The sequence below is a fragment of the Thermobia domestica genome, chromosome 6 (genome assembly GCF_964235325.1).
Source record: "Thermobia domestica chromosome 6, izTheDome1.hap1.1, whole genome shotgun sequence".
In the NCBI taxonomy this organism is placed as follows: Eukaryota; Metazoa; Arthropoda; class Insecta; order Zygentoma; family Lepismatidae; genus Thermobia; species Thermobia domestica.
The window spans coordinates 107529337-107545765 of NC_137459.1; the positions used below are offsets into that span (position 1 = coordinate 107529337).

At 34.6% G+C, this 16429-nt stretch overlaps 1 protein-coding gene across 8 annotated transcripts in view; it reads right to left on the reverse strand.

The window, feature by feature from the left end:
* The window catches only part of Zir (dedicator of cytokinesis), a 143622-nt gene that overhangs the window by 99932 nt on the left and 27261 nt on the right, over window positions 1-16429 (reverse strand). For all 8 annotated transcript variants that reach the window (XM_081761949.1, XM_081761942.1, XM_081761946.1 and 5 more), the window contains exons 7-10: window positions 5838-6117; window positions 4965-5133; window positions 4015-4205; window positions 1927-2110 (exon numbers count right to left, since the gene is read on the reverse strand). In XM_081761949.1, coding sequence (XP_081618075.1) covers window positions 1927-2110; window positions 4015-4205; window positions 4965-5133; window positions 5838-6117 — 824 coding nt within the window. The remainder of the gene's footprint in view (window positions 1-1926; window positions 2111-4014; window positions 4206-4964; window positions 5134-5837; window positions 6118-16429) is intronic.

Here is a 16429-nt window from a genome sequence, read left to right on the forward strand (position 1 = left end):
TTAAAACCACCCTCGTATGTTAAGACTTCTAAAACATGTTAAGCTGTTCAACAGTATACATTTTTTTTTTTTTTTTTTTTCGTGACTGTTGTTGTTTCGGAAGATCACTGAACCCAAACGAAAAAGGGGGGAAGAGTAACTTGTCTCGAAATACAGGAGACGATGGTACTGTTTATTGCTTTCTAGGTCTTGTCAAAATGTAGGCCTATGTATGAATCGGTGCCATCCATGCCTTGACAAATTTATCCAGCTATAGATGACTTTTGTTTTCTTCACATATTCGAAGCATTTTACTTCTGAAGACCACTTGCAGGATAATCACATTAACAAGTGATTGAAGAAGTGTCTACCACACTTGTTTTCCTTAGTGGATGAGCAGCCATTCTCCTTAAAGACCGGTACCTAATATATTTAATCCGAACCTTAGATCTTCAGGCATGTAATCATTGCTTGCCCAACAAGATATTTGCTTCGCACATAAAACACTTCCGAAAACGGGAATGGTATACGTCCAAAGTCAACTTCCCAGTTATACCTAGGGGTCACTGTGGCTCATGGTAAAGCGTTTACCTCTGGTGTGTGGGGTCCCTGATTCGATCCCCGGCCAAGTAAGATTGAGGTGGACAACACTGTGTCCGTGGGTTTTCTCGGGGTACTCCCGCTTCCTCTCACGTCTCTTTCCACCAATTCTTCCATCATTATTCACTTGCGGTAATTATCGTCTACCTTAGCCTAAAGGACATAATCGTGGGACGTTAAAATCAAATATTTTATTTCATTTCATTTTTCCAGTTGAACCTACCGGCATCTCCAGGGTCGCCACCGAAGCATTAAGACAAGCTTAGCTTGGCACCCCCCTTTTTGGTGCCGAAGCACCACACGGTATCGAATTTCACGGTATGGCCACAACCTGGCAGAGTTCGATCCATTTTTCAGAACACCTGGAAGCCAGCAGGGATATATCTTCTCAATTACGTTCAAAATTACATGTTGAGGTGTCACGTACACTTCCGGACTCAATGGCATGCTTATTTACGCATTTGGGAGACGAGACTAGCCCCTCCTTTCCATGTAGGGTCAATAATGGGATTCATGTTTTAAAGCATAAAATAGAAGAAAAGACAACGACTCAAGTCTTTGTTTTACCCTCTTCTTGCTGGTCAACCGCCACTCACACGGGAATGAACATGTTTATTAATTCGTAAGTATGGGAACCGCCTTTGATTTCTACGTTTATTTGTTAAGCTCAGCATCTCTCTTCAGTATCAGAGCTATATATGACGTTGACCTTCAGTTTAAGGAGGAATCCAAACCACGTTAATGTTCTAAATTTCAATACTCGCTCACTAAAAATACAACCCGGGACCATATTAACAAAAGGTGAAAAACGTTTGCCACTAAACCAACGGGCAGAGCATGAGCCGTCTTTGATATTAAGGTTGAAGGCGTATAGATGTTCTGAGAGTTTTCCAGAACAGAATTTTATCTGCATCTACCACCAAAGACGGAAGGGATGAAAGAGGGAGTTAAGTTTAACGTCCCGTTCATCAGCGAGGCTAGGGATGAAAGAGGGAATAAATATATCGTAGACTTTTGTAGGTAATTACAATGTAGACATTAAATATTTAAATCATAATGTGCGAAAGGTAAATTAAGATGGGTGGAAAAGGTAAATTAAGATGGATATTTATTAAAATGTTCATGTATTGCAGAAATAACTTCTATTATTAACATTTATTATGTGTAAAATACTATCTAATAAGTAAATAAAATAACTTTGTTGAAAATCACGTATTATACTCTTGCTTCAAAATATTTTTTTCTGTAAAGTTGGCCACTTTTTAGTTAAACCGATGGTAGCCAACATAGATATTTCATTTCACCCACTTTATTCTATAAGTTCTATTATTTTAGAATAATGCTTACCTGGATAAGGATGTAGTCGAGATAATTCTGGGGTCAGACAATACTTGTGTTCTTCAGGACAAGGAGAAATATCAAGTTTCAAGGTACCAGGTATATATTTTAATTTCTTATGAGCTGAACACGACGGTCGTTTCAGATCTTGCAAAAATTTGTACAAATCTTCATCTCGCAACTTATCACTTTCCTTGAAAATAATATAAAATAGTATATTAGAAACGTGATACGAACTTATCTAGAGGATTCGACAATACGATCACTATATATAATATATAGTTGGAGACAAGGAATTCAGAAGCGGGCATGGCGATCAAATTACCAGAAAATACTAAAAACATCAACACTTAACACAAAGAAAAATAAATGTTTTCTAATGTAATGTTAAGGAAAGGATACACTATATAAACAATTATTTGCCTTGTTATCCACAAAAAACGATCACTATAATAATCTGTATAATAAAAAGTACAAGCCACCACATTAAACTTTCTCGCTCTCATTTCTTAAATTAAATCATATTAAACTGTAATTATTACAAAAATGTTTATTTGCGAAATATAATACAAATTATAATAGGCATCTTCGGAAAAAAATATTGAAGAAAATACCTCAAAGAGCAAATCACCCCTTGTGGATTTTTTTTTTTATGAGAAATTATTCATGTCATATTACAGGGTTAGAGAATGTTTACGAAATACTAGTGCCTACCCTCTCATGTCACCATTTATAATATTTTTCATTTCTTGCTCACCCTGCGTTCAATTTCTCTTCATCTTCGATACTAAATGCAAGTAAATAACACAAAATCGCTAAAAATCTAAGTACCCATTCCTCCTAAGGACATACAATTCCCCAAATCTTCCCTTATTTGCTGCCTAGAGTGCAATGAGAATACTTACACAAAATTTCAAGGTTATACATCTAATAGAATCTAATTTCGGAAATTGATAAACGAAAAAAAAATCTCTCTCAATTATGGCCGGGGAACTGAAGCGGAAGAAAGAAAAGAAGAGACCTGTGATGAAAAATAAAAGAAGACGGAAGAAAACGAATGTATTTACTCCCCCATCACACTAGGATATGCAATTCCTAAAGTCTTGCCTTATACGTAGCTTACAGTGCAAGGATAACATACGAACTTTCAAGATTCAACATCTGATCCCTATGGGGATCTGGTGTGCGTCAAAAGAAACTATTTAAGAATCCTCTAATCCCCCTTAGGATATGCAATTCCCAGAACCTTGCATTATTTGCAGCCAGGGTGCAAGGAAAATATTGATAGAAAATTATACGGTTCTACGTGTAATAGTATTGTGTTGTTTTATCTTTTTCTTGATAACTCCCACTTAATAACTGCCAATTCAGAATACCCTGACAGTCCAAGCACAACAGCTAGGTTGTGGTAAAAGCCATATGATTTAAGTAAAAGGCACCTACTTCCAATGCAAGAGTGTATGGCTGTTCTGGGAAGCGTACTGGTTAACGCATCGGCACGGCACGCCGAAGATTTCTGGTTCGTGTTTCGGTCCAGTCAACAACTTTTTCACTCTTTTATGTCTTGCACCTACAGAGAATTTGCTGTGTAAAAAAAGTTCGGTTGTTTCCTCCTTCCATTAATATATCATGTTCAACATAGTTTGAAAAATGGATATTTCGTTTCCTTTTTTTTTCATTCAGAATGATTCCACAGGAAGACAAAAACCTACACATAACAGTTGAGCAGAGAATAAAAGTCACTAATAAAGATTCAGCAAAATTTGAAACAGTTTGAAAGAATTTTTAATTCCCCGGATACAAGACTTCTCACATTTGAGTTATTCACTATGTATCGTACACCAACTATCACCAATCACACTTAATCAATTTAAACTTCAACCTTCAAGCGCGAAATCCACTAAATTCAGTTAAAGCAAGGTCAAGTCAAATTCCAGAAATGCAGAGAGTTACAAAGCAAACCACTACCACAAATATCTAAATTATCAACGATATGAAAATATGTTGAAGACAACAGTTAGAAAAGGCGGTTTTACTAACATGAATAAACCACCAATCTTTTTTTTTCAAATCTGTAGTTCGGATGAACTAAAATACCTGCTTGAAGAAGCTTGATACTGTCAATGTAACTGGTCGGAAAGTATCAAGACTAGATCCAAAGTCTTCTGGTGACCAACTACGCCGTTTCTCAGAAACGCGTCTTTCCAATGATCCTCTTCGTGTAAGAGAACCCATATCGCTTGCTTTCTTCCTAAATTGATCGAAACTACTGCTACTGGACTTCCGATCTACAAGAAAAACAAAAGCATTAAAACATTATATATATATATATATATATATATATATATATATATATATATATATATATATATATATATATATGCTATCAATAAATGTACGTTGTAAATGAAAATTAACACTAATAGGTCTGAGCATTCACAATTCCTGAAGTGTTGAAATATAGTGCTTATGTGTCAGCGAACTACCCTAATAATAAAAGGCTAATGTCTATCTGTGTATCATGCTAATCCTAGTAATAAACAGTCACACTAATGGATGTCGCTACCTGCGCTACTGCTTACCTGTCTGACGCTAATGTCGCTACCTGTGCAATAAATGTAAACAATTAGAGCTTCTAAGTAAGCAAAATTTTAATCTATAGTGTACAGTAAGCCAAAAGATAAAGACGAGAAACTAGTTTATTTTACTATCTAGTTCATGTTTCGAACCCAAAATCTTAAATTTTATTGGAAGAAGTATTTACAAGTTCTCTCTTAAATGCATGCACAACAACTCAGTATGTAAACCAATTTTTCTGGTAGACTGAATTTCCCCCTTGTCCGTTTGATTTTACTCACTTCCTTTGTGTTTGCATTTTAATTTAACACTCTCTTTCACTAATGCTTATATGTTTGCTTGATGTGTTTAACGCCTATCAATTCTGAGGCTATATGAGACACAAACCTATACTTTCATGCACAGTTCGAACTACATTTGTCTTCTCTGCTTCTGCGAATCGATCCCCGGTCACTCAAACCAACACTTACCTAAACTATTCGATCCTGTGCTCTCCTTGTCGCTACCAGAGTCACGCTCCAGACTACTAACTCCATTCACAATATTCATTAAATAAATTGCTGTCCAAGCAAAAGGCATTCTATATTTTCCCAGTCTCTCACAGGATGCCACAGCATTTGCTTTCACTTTTTCACGATTCTAAAAGAAACAAAGACATTATTGCATATTCAATTAAATATGCTACTTCAGCTCTGTATGTTATTGAATTGGTGAAATAATTTCCGATTCACCTTAATTTCTTTTATTTTTACAGTATAAAACTTCAATAAATACGAGTGAGAGTACTAAATTAATTTGCAGCACTTAGATTTCAGATTATTACAAGTTTCAATAACACCAATTTAGTACATTGCTAGGAATAAGGATTGTGATAAACATAACTTGCTTAATATGACTACAATGACTGTGGTGGAACAGTCTCCTTTGGAACACAGGTTCGAAAGTTCGAAACCACGTTACAATATATAAATTTCGTGATAAACAAAATCCTATATATGCCTTTAAGGGTACTACCGTTATCTTTCATTTTATTGACCTAATAGTATTTTAATTCATTTATATTTACTTGTACATTACAATAACGAAGTTCATTAAACATAAATTTAAGATTTACTGTTAGTGAACTTTAATAATAATAATAATAATAATAATAATAATAATAATAATAATAATAATAATAATAATAATAATAATAATAATAATAATAATAATTTTCCAAAATGCACCGCGCAACAAAACCCTCTGAACTCTTAACTACATGTTTAATAGTAGAAAATCATACAAGAGTCTTGTCGGTTTCCAATACGAATAAGTTACACACAAATCAACTTTATTTTTCTTACCTTATCATCTTTCATATATGGTTCTGCGCATTCATTTATATCACCCTGAAGCACTTTCTCCAATTTAATAACAAGAAATAAATCTGTCGATGGATAGGTGATATCGAAAATGCATGAACGACTCAATGTGCTAATATCACAATACTGAATATGCGAACCTAACATTCTTTTTAAACTCTCCGGATTCATGTCGAAATAGAAATTTTCGGAAATTTTCTTTTTTTCTTTGGCGTCATACAAGGCCATGGAAGCAAAGATAGGTTCAACTTCCAAATCAAGCCTGTGAACAAAAGAACAAAGGATTAGATTGGTCACTTTTTTAAAAAAAAATGCAATTCGTCAAATGATACATGGAAAATCGAACTAAGTAAAACATTACGTCAGGAATTTACATTCTTACTTATAAAATCAATATTCTAAATCGATATGTTTATATCTATTATATAAAAATAAAAGTGATCTTGTTTGCACGGGAAAACGACTGAACCGATTGAAACGATTTTATATATATATATATATATATATCTATATATCTATATATATATATATATATATATATATATATATATATATATATATATATAATTATCACCTACCGCGAACTGCGAATTTAGACTTTGAAACTATATGATATGCATAAATCTAGGAGGTCTTATAGAAGGACTTTGTCTGTCCTTCCGTCTGTCGACAAATATCAAAGCAAAAACGGTAATAGATATCGAGATGCGGTTTTCTGCAATCGATGTGCTGTCCCGAGAAAAGGTTCCATCTTCTTCATTAACCCTCTATTCAAATGGGAAGTGGTTCAAATTAGCCATTTCCTGTTTCAACACTTATCACCATAGAACAAAAATGGTAATAAATAGCGCAATGTCTCCAAAGACCATATCATCGGCACAACCCGCAACACTACCAAAGCCAGAACTAGTTGAAATTTACTACTACCTCCAGTTTCTATGCTTATTTTTGCTTATTTTCATAGAGAAAACGGTAAGAGATATTAAGATGCAGTTATTTTGTAGTTAATTTAGCGTTCCAACAATAGATTAAATCTCATCCGTTAACCCTCTACTCAAACCGGAAGTGGTTCAAATTAACGATTTTCCGTTTCAATCATAATCGTCACAGAGGAAAAATGGTAATAGATAGCGACAAGCTGTTTTCTGCAATCGATTGGATCTCAAAAGAACAAACCATCCCAAAGTGCAACACTCTACCAAAACCGAAAGTGGCTGAACTTCAATACTACATTCGGTTTCAATAGTGACTTTCGTAGAGCAAAAATAGTACTAAGAGATATCGGGATACAGTTATTTGGATTCGATTCAGCTTCTCAAGATTGATTCTATCTCCTCCCTTAACCACGATTCAATCTGGAAGTGATTCAAATTAACGATTTCCGGTTTCAACCTTTATTGCCATAGAACAGAAACAGTAATGAATAGCGAATAATGGCTTTAGCGCCCGAAGAAAAGATCCTATTTTTGATCTTATTAATCTACTAGCATATATTACCCGCTTCGCTGGGTTGAAACGAAAATTTAAATGCACAACTCCGTATCTCATGTGTTTAGTACCCGTGAAATATGCTGTTTTCGTTCTTCATGGCATCGATTTAAACAGCATCGGAAAGATCATTGATCATCTCAGCGACCTTGAAAACCACGGATTCGACACTAATATTGGTCATATATATTTCTCCCTTCCCATGTTACGGGCAATGGCATCGGAAGTGTCACCGTTCATCTCAGCGACCGCAAAAAATGTGGATTCAACACTAACATCGATCATTTTAAAATATCTCTCCCTCCCACTCCCCCAAGTTGCAGGGTTGAATATGAATTTAAATGGGATCGAAAGTACCACTGTTCATCTAAGCGAACCAGAAAACTATAAATTCGACACTGATAGTGGCCATTTTCGATCATTTTTATATATCGCTTTCTCTCAGTCCCCTAAGTGGCGGGGCTGATTTTGGATTTAAACCGGGTCGGAAATGTCACTGTTCATCTGAATGACACCGAAAACTATGGATTAGACACTAATATTAGTTGTTTTCGATTATTACTATATATAGCTCCCCTCCCCTTCCTCCGTCCTCCGGCACACGGCATCAGAATTGTCTCTGTTAATCTCAGCTACTCTTAAAACTATGGATTTGACAGTAATATTAGTCATTTTCGATCATTTTTAAATATTTATCCCTTCCCCTACGTTGTATCCTCCCCCTCTCCAATTATCAGGGCTGAACTTGGATTGAAACAACATCAGAAGTGTCACTGTTTCTCTCATCGACCCCGAAAACCATGGATTCAACATTAATATCGGTCATTTTTGATCATTTTTAAATTTTTCTCCCCCTCCCTTACGATATATATAATTCCCCCTCCTCCATGTTGCAGCACACGACATCAGAATTGTCACTGTTAATTTCAGGTACTCCTAAAACTATGATTCGACATTAATATTAGTCTTTTCGATCATTTTTAAATGTTTATTTCCCTCTCCCACGTTGTGCCTTCCCCCTCCCTAACGATCAGGGCTGAACTTGGATTGAAACAGCATCAGAAGTGTCAATGTTTCTGTCATCGACCCCGAAAACTATGGATTCAACACTAATATCGGTCATTTTTTAAATCATTTTTAAATTTCTCTCCCCCTGCTCTACGTTGCATTGTGAAAGTGAATAGCCTAAAGTAATCCCTGCCCCTAAACTCATGAATGTTTAAAATTTGATTGAGATCGGTCGAGTGGTTCAAGAGTGATGAAGTCACTAAGGTAGTCATTTTTTTTTACATATATATCTCTCCCTCCCCCTTCCCTAGGTTGGCTCGTCAAAGTAAAACGATATAAAACACCCAAAGCCCGACCCTCATATATGTTGAAAATTTGATCGAGATTAGTTGGGTGGTTCAAAAGTTATTAGGTTTTATTAGTTTTTATTTATACGTTTCCCTCCCTTCCCCCACCCCTAGGATATACCGTTAAAGATAAATTATAAAAATGTTTCCAGATCCGAACCTTATGTATCTTGAAAATTTGATTGAGATCGGTCGGATAGTTCAAGAGTTATTAACTTACAAAAATAAACACTTTCAGCTTTATATAAATTGATTTTTATATATATCTCTCCCTCCTTGTCTTCCCCTACGTTGCTCCGTCAAATTTAAATCATAAAAGCGATCCCAGGCCTGAACCTCATCTATGTTGAAAATTTGATCAAGATCGGTCGAGTTGTTCTGGAGTTATTAAGTTTTATTTATTTTTTATACCTCCTCCCCCACCCTAACTCTCAATTCTACCATCAAAGTGAATAGCCTAAAACCAGCGCAGCCTCGAACCTCATCCATGTTACAAATTTGATCGAGATCGGTCGGACGGTTCAGGAGGTTTAGAGTCACAAACATAGTGATTTTCAATTATATATATATATATATTGCAATCAGCAGTTATACTACTTCAAGTTTGAGCAATGAATTCTCATAGTTTAGAAGCCTACTGTAATTTCACACTGTCAAACGAAACTCATTTGTTAACATGATACTTTTATTTAAGAAGTTGAGTTAAGCTGATTTTGAGTTTAGCGTCTCGTTCAGCAGCGAGGCTATGTGAGACGTAGACCTATTGATTAACGTGGAATCCGAACCACATGAGCTCCTGCCGGGAAACGAACCCGGGTCTCCCACGCCAAAGGCACGTACGCCAACCACTTAGCCACGAATGAGCACTTTTTTTATTTAAAAAATGTACGACCTGAAGGAGAGAATGGGGGTTATAATTTATGGAAAAAATTGAGTATCCCACGAACCCCTCAAGCTAGGAACATGAAATTATGTATATAAACTCTTTATTACAAATGAATGGAAGCGTATCTCAGGGTATTTGAAAATTTTTAAGAGGGACAAGGAGTATTTTTAATGTATATCCTAACTATATATAAAACTACATGAGCTGACATAAATTATTGAGCACTTCCTGTAGGGTTACAATGATTAAATTTGGCATGATTGTAGCTTTCCGGAACTAACCGACAAGAAAATTGCCAAAAGTAAATATTTTTAATTTTTAGGGAATCTAAAGAGGGGATGAAGAATTTCCCCATGTTATTTAAATGGGCCTTTTTCTTTTCCCTACAATCTCATGTTTTAGGTACTTACAATTGGAATAAAAACTGAAATTCGGTATGCTTGTATGTTTTCGTTAGTGTTACCTAAGTGAATCATCAGAAATAAAAATTTCCAACCGTAGAGTGATTTTATGGGGAACTGAAAAATCTTTCTCATGTTATTTATATGGGACGTTTTCTACACCTCAAAGTGTTTAGGCACTTCCGGCATGATTAGAATGATGAAAATTGGCATGATTGTAGCCTTCCAGGAATAACTGACAGGAAAATTGCCAACAGTGAATATTTTCAATCTTTTAGGGGTCTCAAGGGGATGAAGAAATTTCCATGTTATTTAAATAAGTGTTTTCTTGGGATACAAATTCGTATCTTTTAGATAGTTGAAATAGGAAAAGAAACGATAGAATTGTGGGTTGAAGAGGTGCGCGGCCGTAGGCCGAGCAGAGATGTGTGTGGGGGGCAAAGCCCCCGGATGGGCAGATTCAGGAAATGTGAAGAGCAAGTTCACGAAATTTCCTGTTGATGCAAAGGGCGATAGATAAGAAATGCAAAGCTGTAGGCCGAGCAAACTCGAGGGTCTAGGGGCGAAGCCCCCAGCTAGCCAAAGTCTAGTCTATATATTTAATAACAAAATGTAAAAATGACGGTTAACTAATCCTAGATCAGTGGGCTGATTTTAATGATTTTTGACACATCAGTGGACCATAGCCGAACTTAGATTTTCATCACATTACTTTCCCGAAAGGTTTACCCTAAGGGGGTAGAGGAGATTCAAAAATTTATCATAATGTAGTTCTCATAATGTAGTTTTTGATGTCATTTAAGTACAAGTTCAGCATCAAGGTGGAAAGGTATGATAATACGAATTTTCATTATTAGTTTCATTTGTAGCGAACATGCAGCCGGAATGGGCTGAATTATACTTTTATTCAAAATAATTTTATTATTAAGAAACTGGTATTTCTTAACAAAAAGAGAAAAGCATCCGGACAGCATTGTTATTTCAGAATAGACCAGCTATTCAAGGAAAGCAACCAGCTTAAATTCAAAAACAGATACGCGGATGTCCTACAAAAGCATACTTTCTCCTGGTTATAGTTGAACATTCAGCCTAGTAAACACGGATACTGTTCCGTATAAACACAAAGGGTTAGAAAGTTCAGTTGTCCATTCTTTGCCCAATATTGGTGAGTGTATGTCGCCCACTCTGTGTAGTGCATCCACCGTGGAGCACGACGCCCAGCACTAAAGATGTAGAGTTCGAAACCCGAAGTCCACGAAGCTAAGTTAGCAAACGTCCATGTCTCAGAAGGCCGGATCTACGAAATATTGTACCCGGGGCAGGCATTTTTCTGGCGTACCCTTTCCTCCCAAGTTAAATACTTTATGTTAGGTATTGTAAGAAATCTTATGTTAAAATATATATTTTAAGATATATATTTTTTCTCGCATGAATTCCACAAAAGACATAGTTGTAGAAAATGCAACTTGCTGCATACATCTATTGGGACTTATTGTGAAATGTTCTCGATTTTAACGCAAAATAAGAAAAAAATACACAACAATTTAAACGAGTTATTTAGAAACTTTTTTCTATAAATACGGATCCATAACTTGACAACCTGTTTCTTCAATAAATTCTTCTTCATTGGCTTACTTTATGATTCCTCCTATTGTGTATATCGGCTGTTCATTTATATGTCTGATTTTACTCTGTGCACGAGCCTTCCACTTCTATGTAGATAATTGTATACACTGACTTATTGGCTTTTCCTGGCATGTATATATTGGCTTCACTTTGTGTGTGGGCCTTCCACCTGTGTGTAGATAATTCTTCTAGTAATATACGCTTAAGTTTAAGGTAGATAGTTTCCCACATGTCACATCTATTCATATGTAGCAATAAATGTAGAGAACAAGTGTTTTTATTTATAGTACCTATTAATAACGATATTCTATACAATTCCCTTCTCGTTTTGTAACGTCGCTCACAAAAACACTTTTCTGGCTTTCTTTTCTGCAAAGACCTCAACTCTTTCCGTAAGAAATTGATTGAGCGACCTTGTTCTCTATAATTAATATTGTCAAATCTGAGAGCCTTTCCTGTCCCATGCTTGAACGTAAGTATGTTTTAATGAGTTTTAGTTTGCTGAAACTTCTTTCACATATCACACTGCACGGAAGGGTAAGAAAAATTGTAAGAGCCACTGAGACGTTTGGATAGGCACTTTGAAAGTCATTTTTGGTGATCATGTCGAGTATGTCCCTTGTGGTGGACTTCTTGAGGTCGGGCAAGAATACAACAGCCTGGTCTTTAATACTTTCAATTTCTACACATAATTCTATAGCATTCAAATCGTCTTGGTATTTCAAAGCGAGATCCGCGTACGAATTTTCCAAGTCCTCCGAAAACATTTCACACAATGAGCTTCCTCAAAGGAAGCTGAAGTCCTTGCTTACTTCCTTGAGCCTGTCCATTCTACTAAAGAGTTCTTTCCATAAGTGGTCAAGAATTCTGATGAAAGATAGTCTAAACGATCCTCTTCAGTCAAACGTCTCGCTTCGTCCTCTCCCTCCTCTCCTGATATTCTCTTCTTCTTCTTCTTCGAGATATGCTTTTCTTTGAACTGATCTTCCACATCTATCAAATTAACAATAACCTTGGCTTCCGACAGCCATCTTAAATATTTATTATTAAAATCCTTATTCTGTATTCTTTGTTCACTCGATTTATTTCATGCAAAACTGAATCCAAAAATACTAATTACAAATTTCAGATCTTTGATTGATTTCCATTTTTGGCAACTGATTTGACTTCTTAGTCAGAGGAAGTGGTTATAATTTCACCAATTAGCCCTCGGGATTTCATTAAGAATTTCTTGCCTTACTGTATTAGCTATTAAGATGAAGAATTCATCTTGAATGTCATGTGACATGTATGAAACCTGGCTTTTATAAAACACATTTCACCTTTCCCCGTAAGATAGGATTGTGCTTTGAGAGAAGCATAAATTTCAGGAAGTTCCCATTCTCTAGGTCAAAACGGTCAGAGCAACATAGTTTTGTGTTCCTTTCCTTACTACCACGGAAGGATAAGCAACTTGCTGATAAAAGCAACACCGCACCAAATTATCGATAAAACCTCCATTCACTTCTCTTTTTCTGTTCGAGTGTATTCTTAAAGTTATTTGTCCACTCCTTTGTCTAAATTGAGGGAGTTCAATAGATATTTCCATTGCATAACAAACTTCTTATGGGAGATAGAATTTTCATGATTTGGTATTCTTTCAGATACTTTCCTGCAACTTACTAATTTTGATATGGCACCAGAAGACGGAGACGAAATTTGTTTGGACTCAGAAAATAACTTACAGGATGCAAGAGAGAGAATTTTCACTGTCGAAAACACGAGCCAAAACCGCTTGGCTTTCTCCCCGTTTGGAAGAAGTTTGTACCACATGCGGTGAGTTAATCGCCTTTCTTCTCTGGTTGTACAAGAAAAGTCTATGTTTTCTGGATTCAGTGACGGAACCATGAAATAACATCTTTCTTTGTTTAATATTTCGATTGGCCCAGTACTAAGATTTTCTATGCACACAATATTTTTCTCGAGTCTTGGACTTATCGTAATATCCTGTTTTGGTATTTGACTACGTGCAGCAACTGAGAAAAGTGTCCTCCTTTGGTTTAGAAGAGCTGCCACTATCATTGCAAGAAAGCAATTTAGGAAGACTGTCGTACCTTTTTGCAATACTTTGAATGAACTGCTGAATGACTGTCCGTTTACGATTTTTCCACATGTTTGGAAGAGGAATGATGGAAGCTGTGAGAGCCATGCTTATTTTCTGAGCACTTCTTCATTGCCATTTTATAACCTTACTTGTTTGTTTGTTTGTTTGTTTGTTTGTTTGTTTGTTTGTATGTATGTATGTATGCTTCATTGCCATTTTATAACCTTACTTGTTTGTTTGTTTGTTTGTTTGTTTGTTTGTTTGTTTGTATGTATGTATGTATGTATGTATGTATGTATGTATGTATGTATGTATGTATGTATGTATGTATGTATGTATGTATGTATGTATGTATGTATGTATGTATGTATGTATGTATGTATGTATGTATGTATGTATGTATGTATGTATGTATGTATGTATGTATGTATGTATGTATGTATGTATGTATGTATGTATGTATGTATGTATGTATGTATGTATGTATGTATGTATGTATGTATGTATGTATGTATGTATGTATGTATGTATGTATGTATGTATGTATGTATGTATGTATGTATGTATGTATGTATGTATGTATGTATGTATGTATGTATGTATGTATGTATGTATGTATGTATGTATGTATGTATGTATGTATGTATGTATGTATGTATGTATGTATGTATGTATGTATGTATGTATGTATGTATGTATGTATGTATGTATGTATGTATGTATGTATGTATGTATGTATGTATGTATGTATGTATGTATGTATGTATGTATGTATGTATGTATGTATGTATGTATGTATGTATGTATGTATGTATGTATGTATGTATGTATGTATGTATGTATGTATGTATGTATGTATGTATGTATGTATGTATGTATGTATGTATGTATGTATGTATGTATGTATGTATGTATGTATGTATGTATGTATGTATGTATGTATGTATGTATGTATGTATGTATGTATGTATGTATGTATGTATGTATGTATGTATGTATGTATGTATGTATGTATGTATGTATGTATGTATGTATGTATGTATGTATGTATGTATGTATGTATGTATGTATGTATGTATGTATGTATGTATGTATGTATGTATGTATGTATGTATGTATGTATGTATGTATGTATGTATGTATGTATGTATGTATGTATGTATGTATGTATGTATGTATGTATGTATGTATGTATGTATGTATGTATGTATGTATGTATGTATGTATGTATGTATGTATGTATGTATGTATGTATGTATGTATGTATGTATGTATGTATGTATGTATGTATGTATGTATGTATGTATGTATGTATGTATGTATGTATGTATGTATGTATGTATGTATGTATGTATGTATGTATGTATGTATGTATGTATGTATGTATGTATGTATGTATGTATGTATGTATGTATGTATGTATGTATGTATGTATGTATGTATGTATGTATGTATGTATGTATGTATGTATGTATGTATGTATGTATGTATGTATGTATGTATGTATGTATGTATGTATGTATGTATGTATGTATGTATGTATGTATGTATGTATGTATGTATGTATGTATGTATGTATGTATGTATGTATGTATGTATGTATGTATGTATGTATGTATGTATGTATGTATGTATGTATGTATGTATGTATGTATGTATGTATGTATGTATGTATGTATGTATGTATGTATGTATGTATGTATGTATGTATGTATGTATGTATGTATGTATGTATGTATGTATGTATGTATGTATGTATGTATGTATGTATGTATGTATGTATGTATGTATGTATGTATGTATGTATGTATGTATGTATGTATGTATGTATGTATGTATGTATGTATGTATGTATGTATGTATGTATGTAATATAATTAAACTAGGAAACGTCAGCACGGTCAATATTTCGTTCCTTCTTCTGTCACTTTCATAAAGGAATTGTCAATTCGAAGTGTCGCAAGAAATACAAAAGCGTCGTATGGATATCTTAGTGAAACACCTCAAACTCTTTTCCTTCTATTCCCGGTCAAACAAGCAAACACGCTGAAACACAGGTTTAATTATTTTAAATTAAAGTCCGAATACGAAATGTCATGTATCTAAACTTAACCCGTTTTATCCCCATGATGCCATATGGCAACGGAAAACAACATTCAGAAAACCAACGCTAAATATCTGCTCATTTGTCTTGTTCATTTACTAGTAAAATAGAATTCCTTAACTAGTAAATGAACAAGGTAACAAATGAAAAACGTTATTTTTTATGTTGTTAGGAAAGTACGTACACACAATTCACGAAAAAAAAGCTTAAAAAAATAATTCGGGATAATAAGGGTTAAGGGATTCAGAGATATAGACACAATATAATAACTGCAACTTTCACAATTTTCTTCCTTCTAGAACAATTATCAAATAAATGCTGAAAGACGCGCCTAATTTTAAATAAAAAATCTAAGTATAAAATTCCCGATACCGTTTCTAACCTTAAGTAATTCCGAGATATGAACACAACTGCAACAAATAAAAAGAAAACAACGAAACATGTCTTTAATTATTTTAAATAAAAAGTCTGAATACCAAATTTCACGTCTGTAACCTTACTGGATTCCGAGATATGGCCATCTCATTATAATAATTGCAACTCCCCATTCCTTTCGTTTCCGCGTCGAATTCCTAAAAATCCTTCCTTTGTGATACCTTACGTCACAAAGCTTATATACCGTCCAAAGCTAA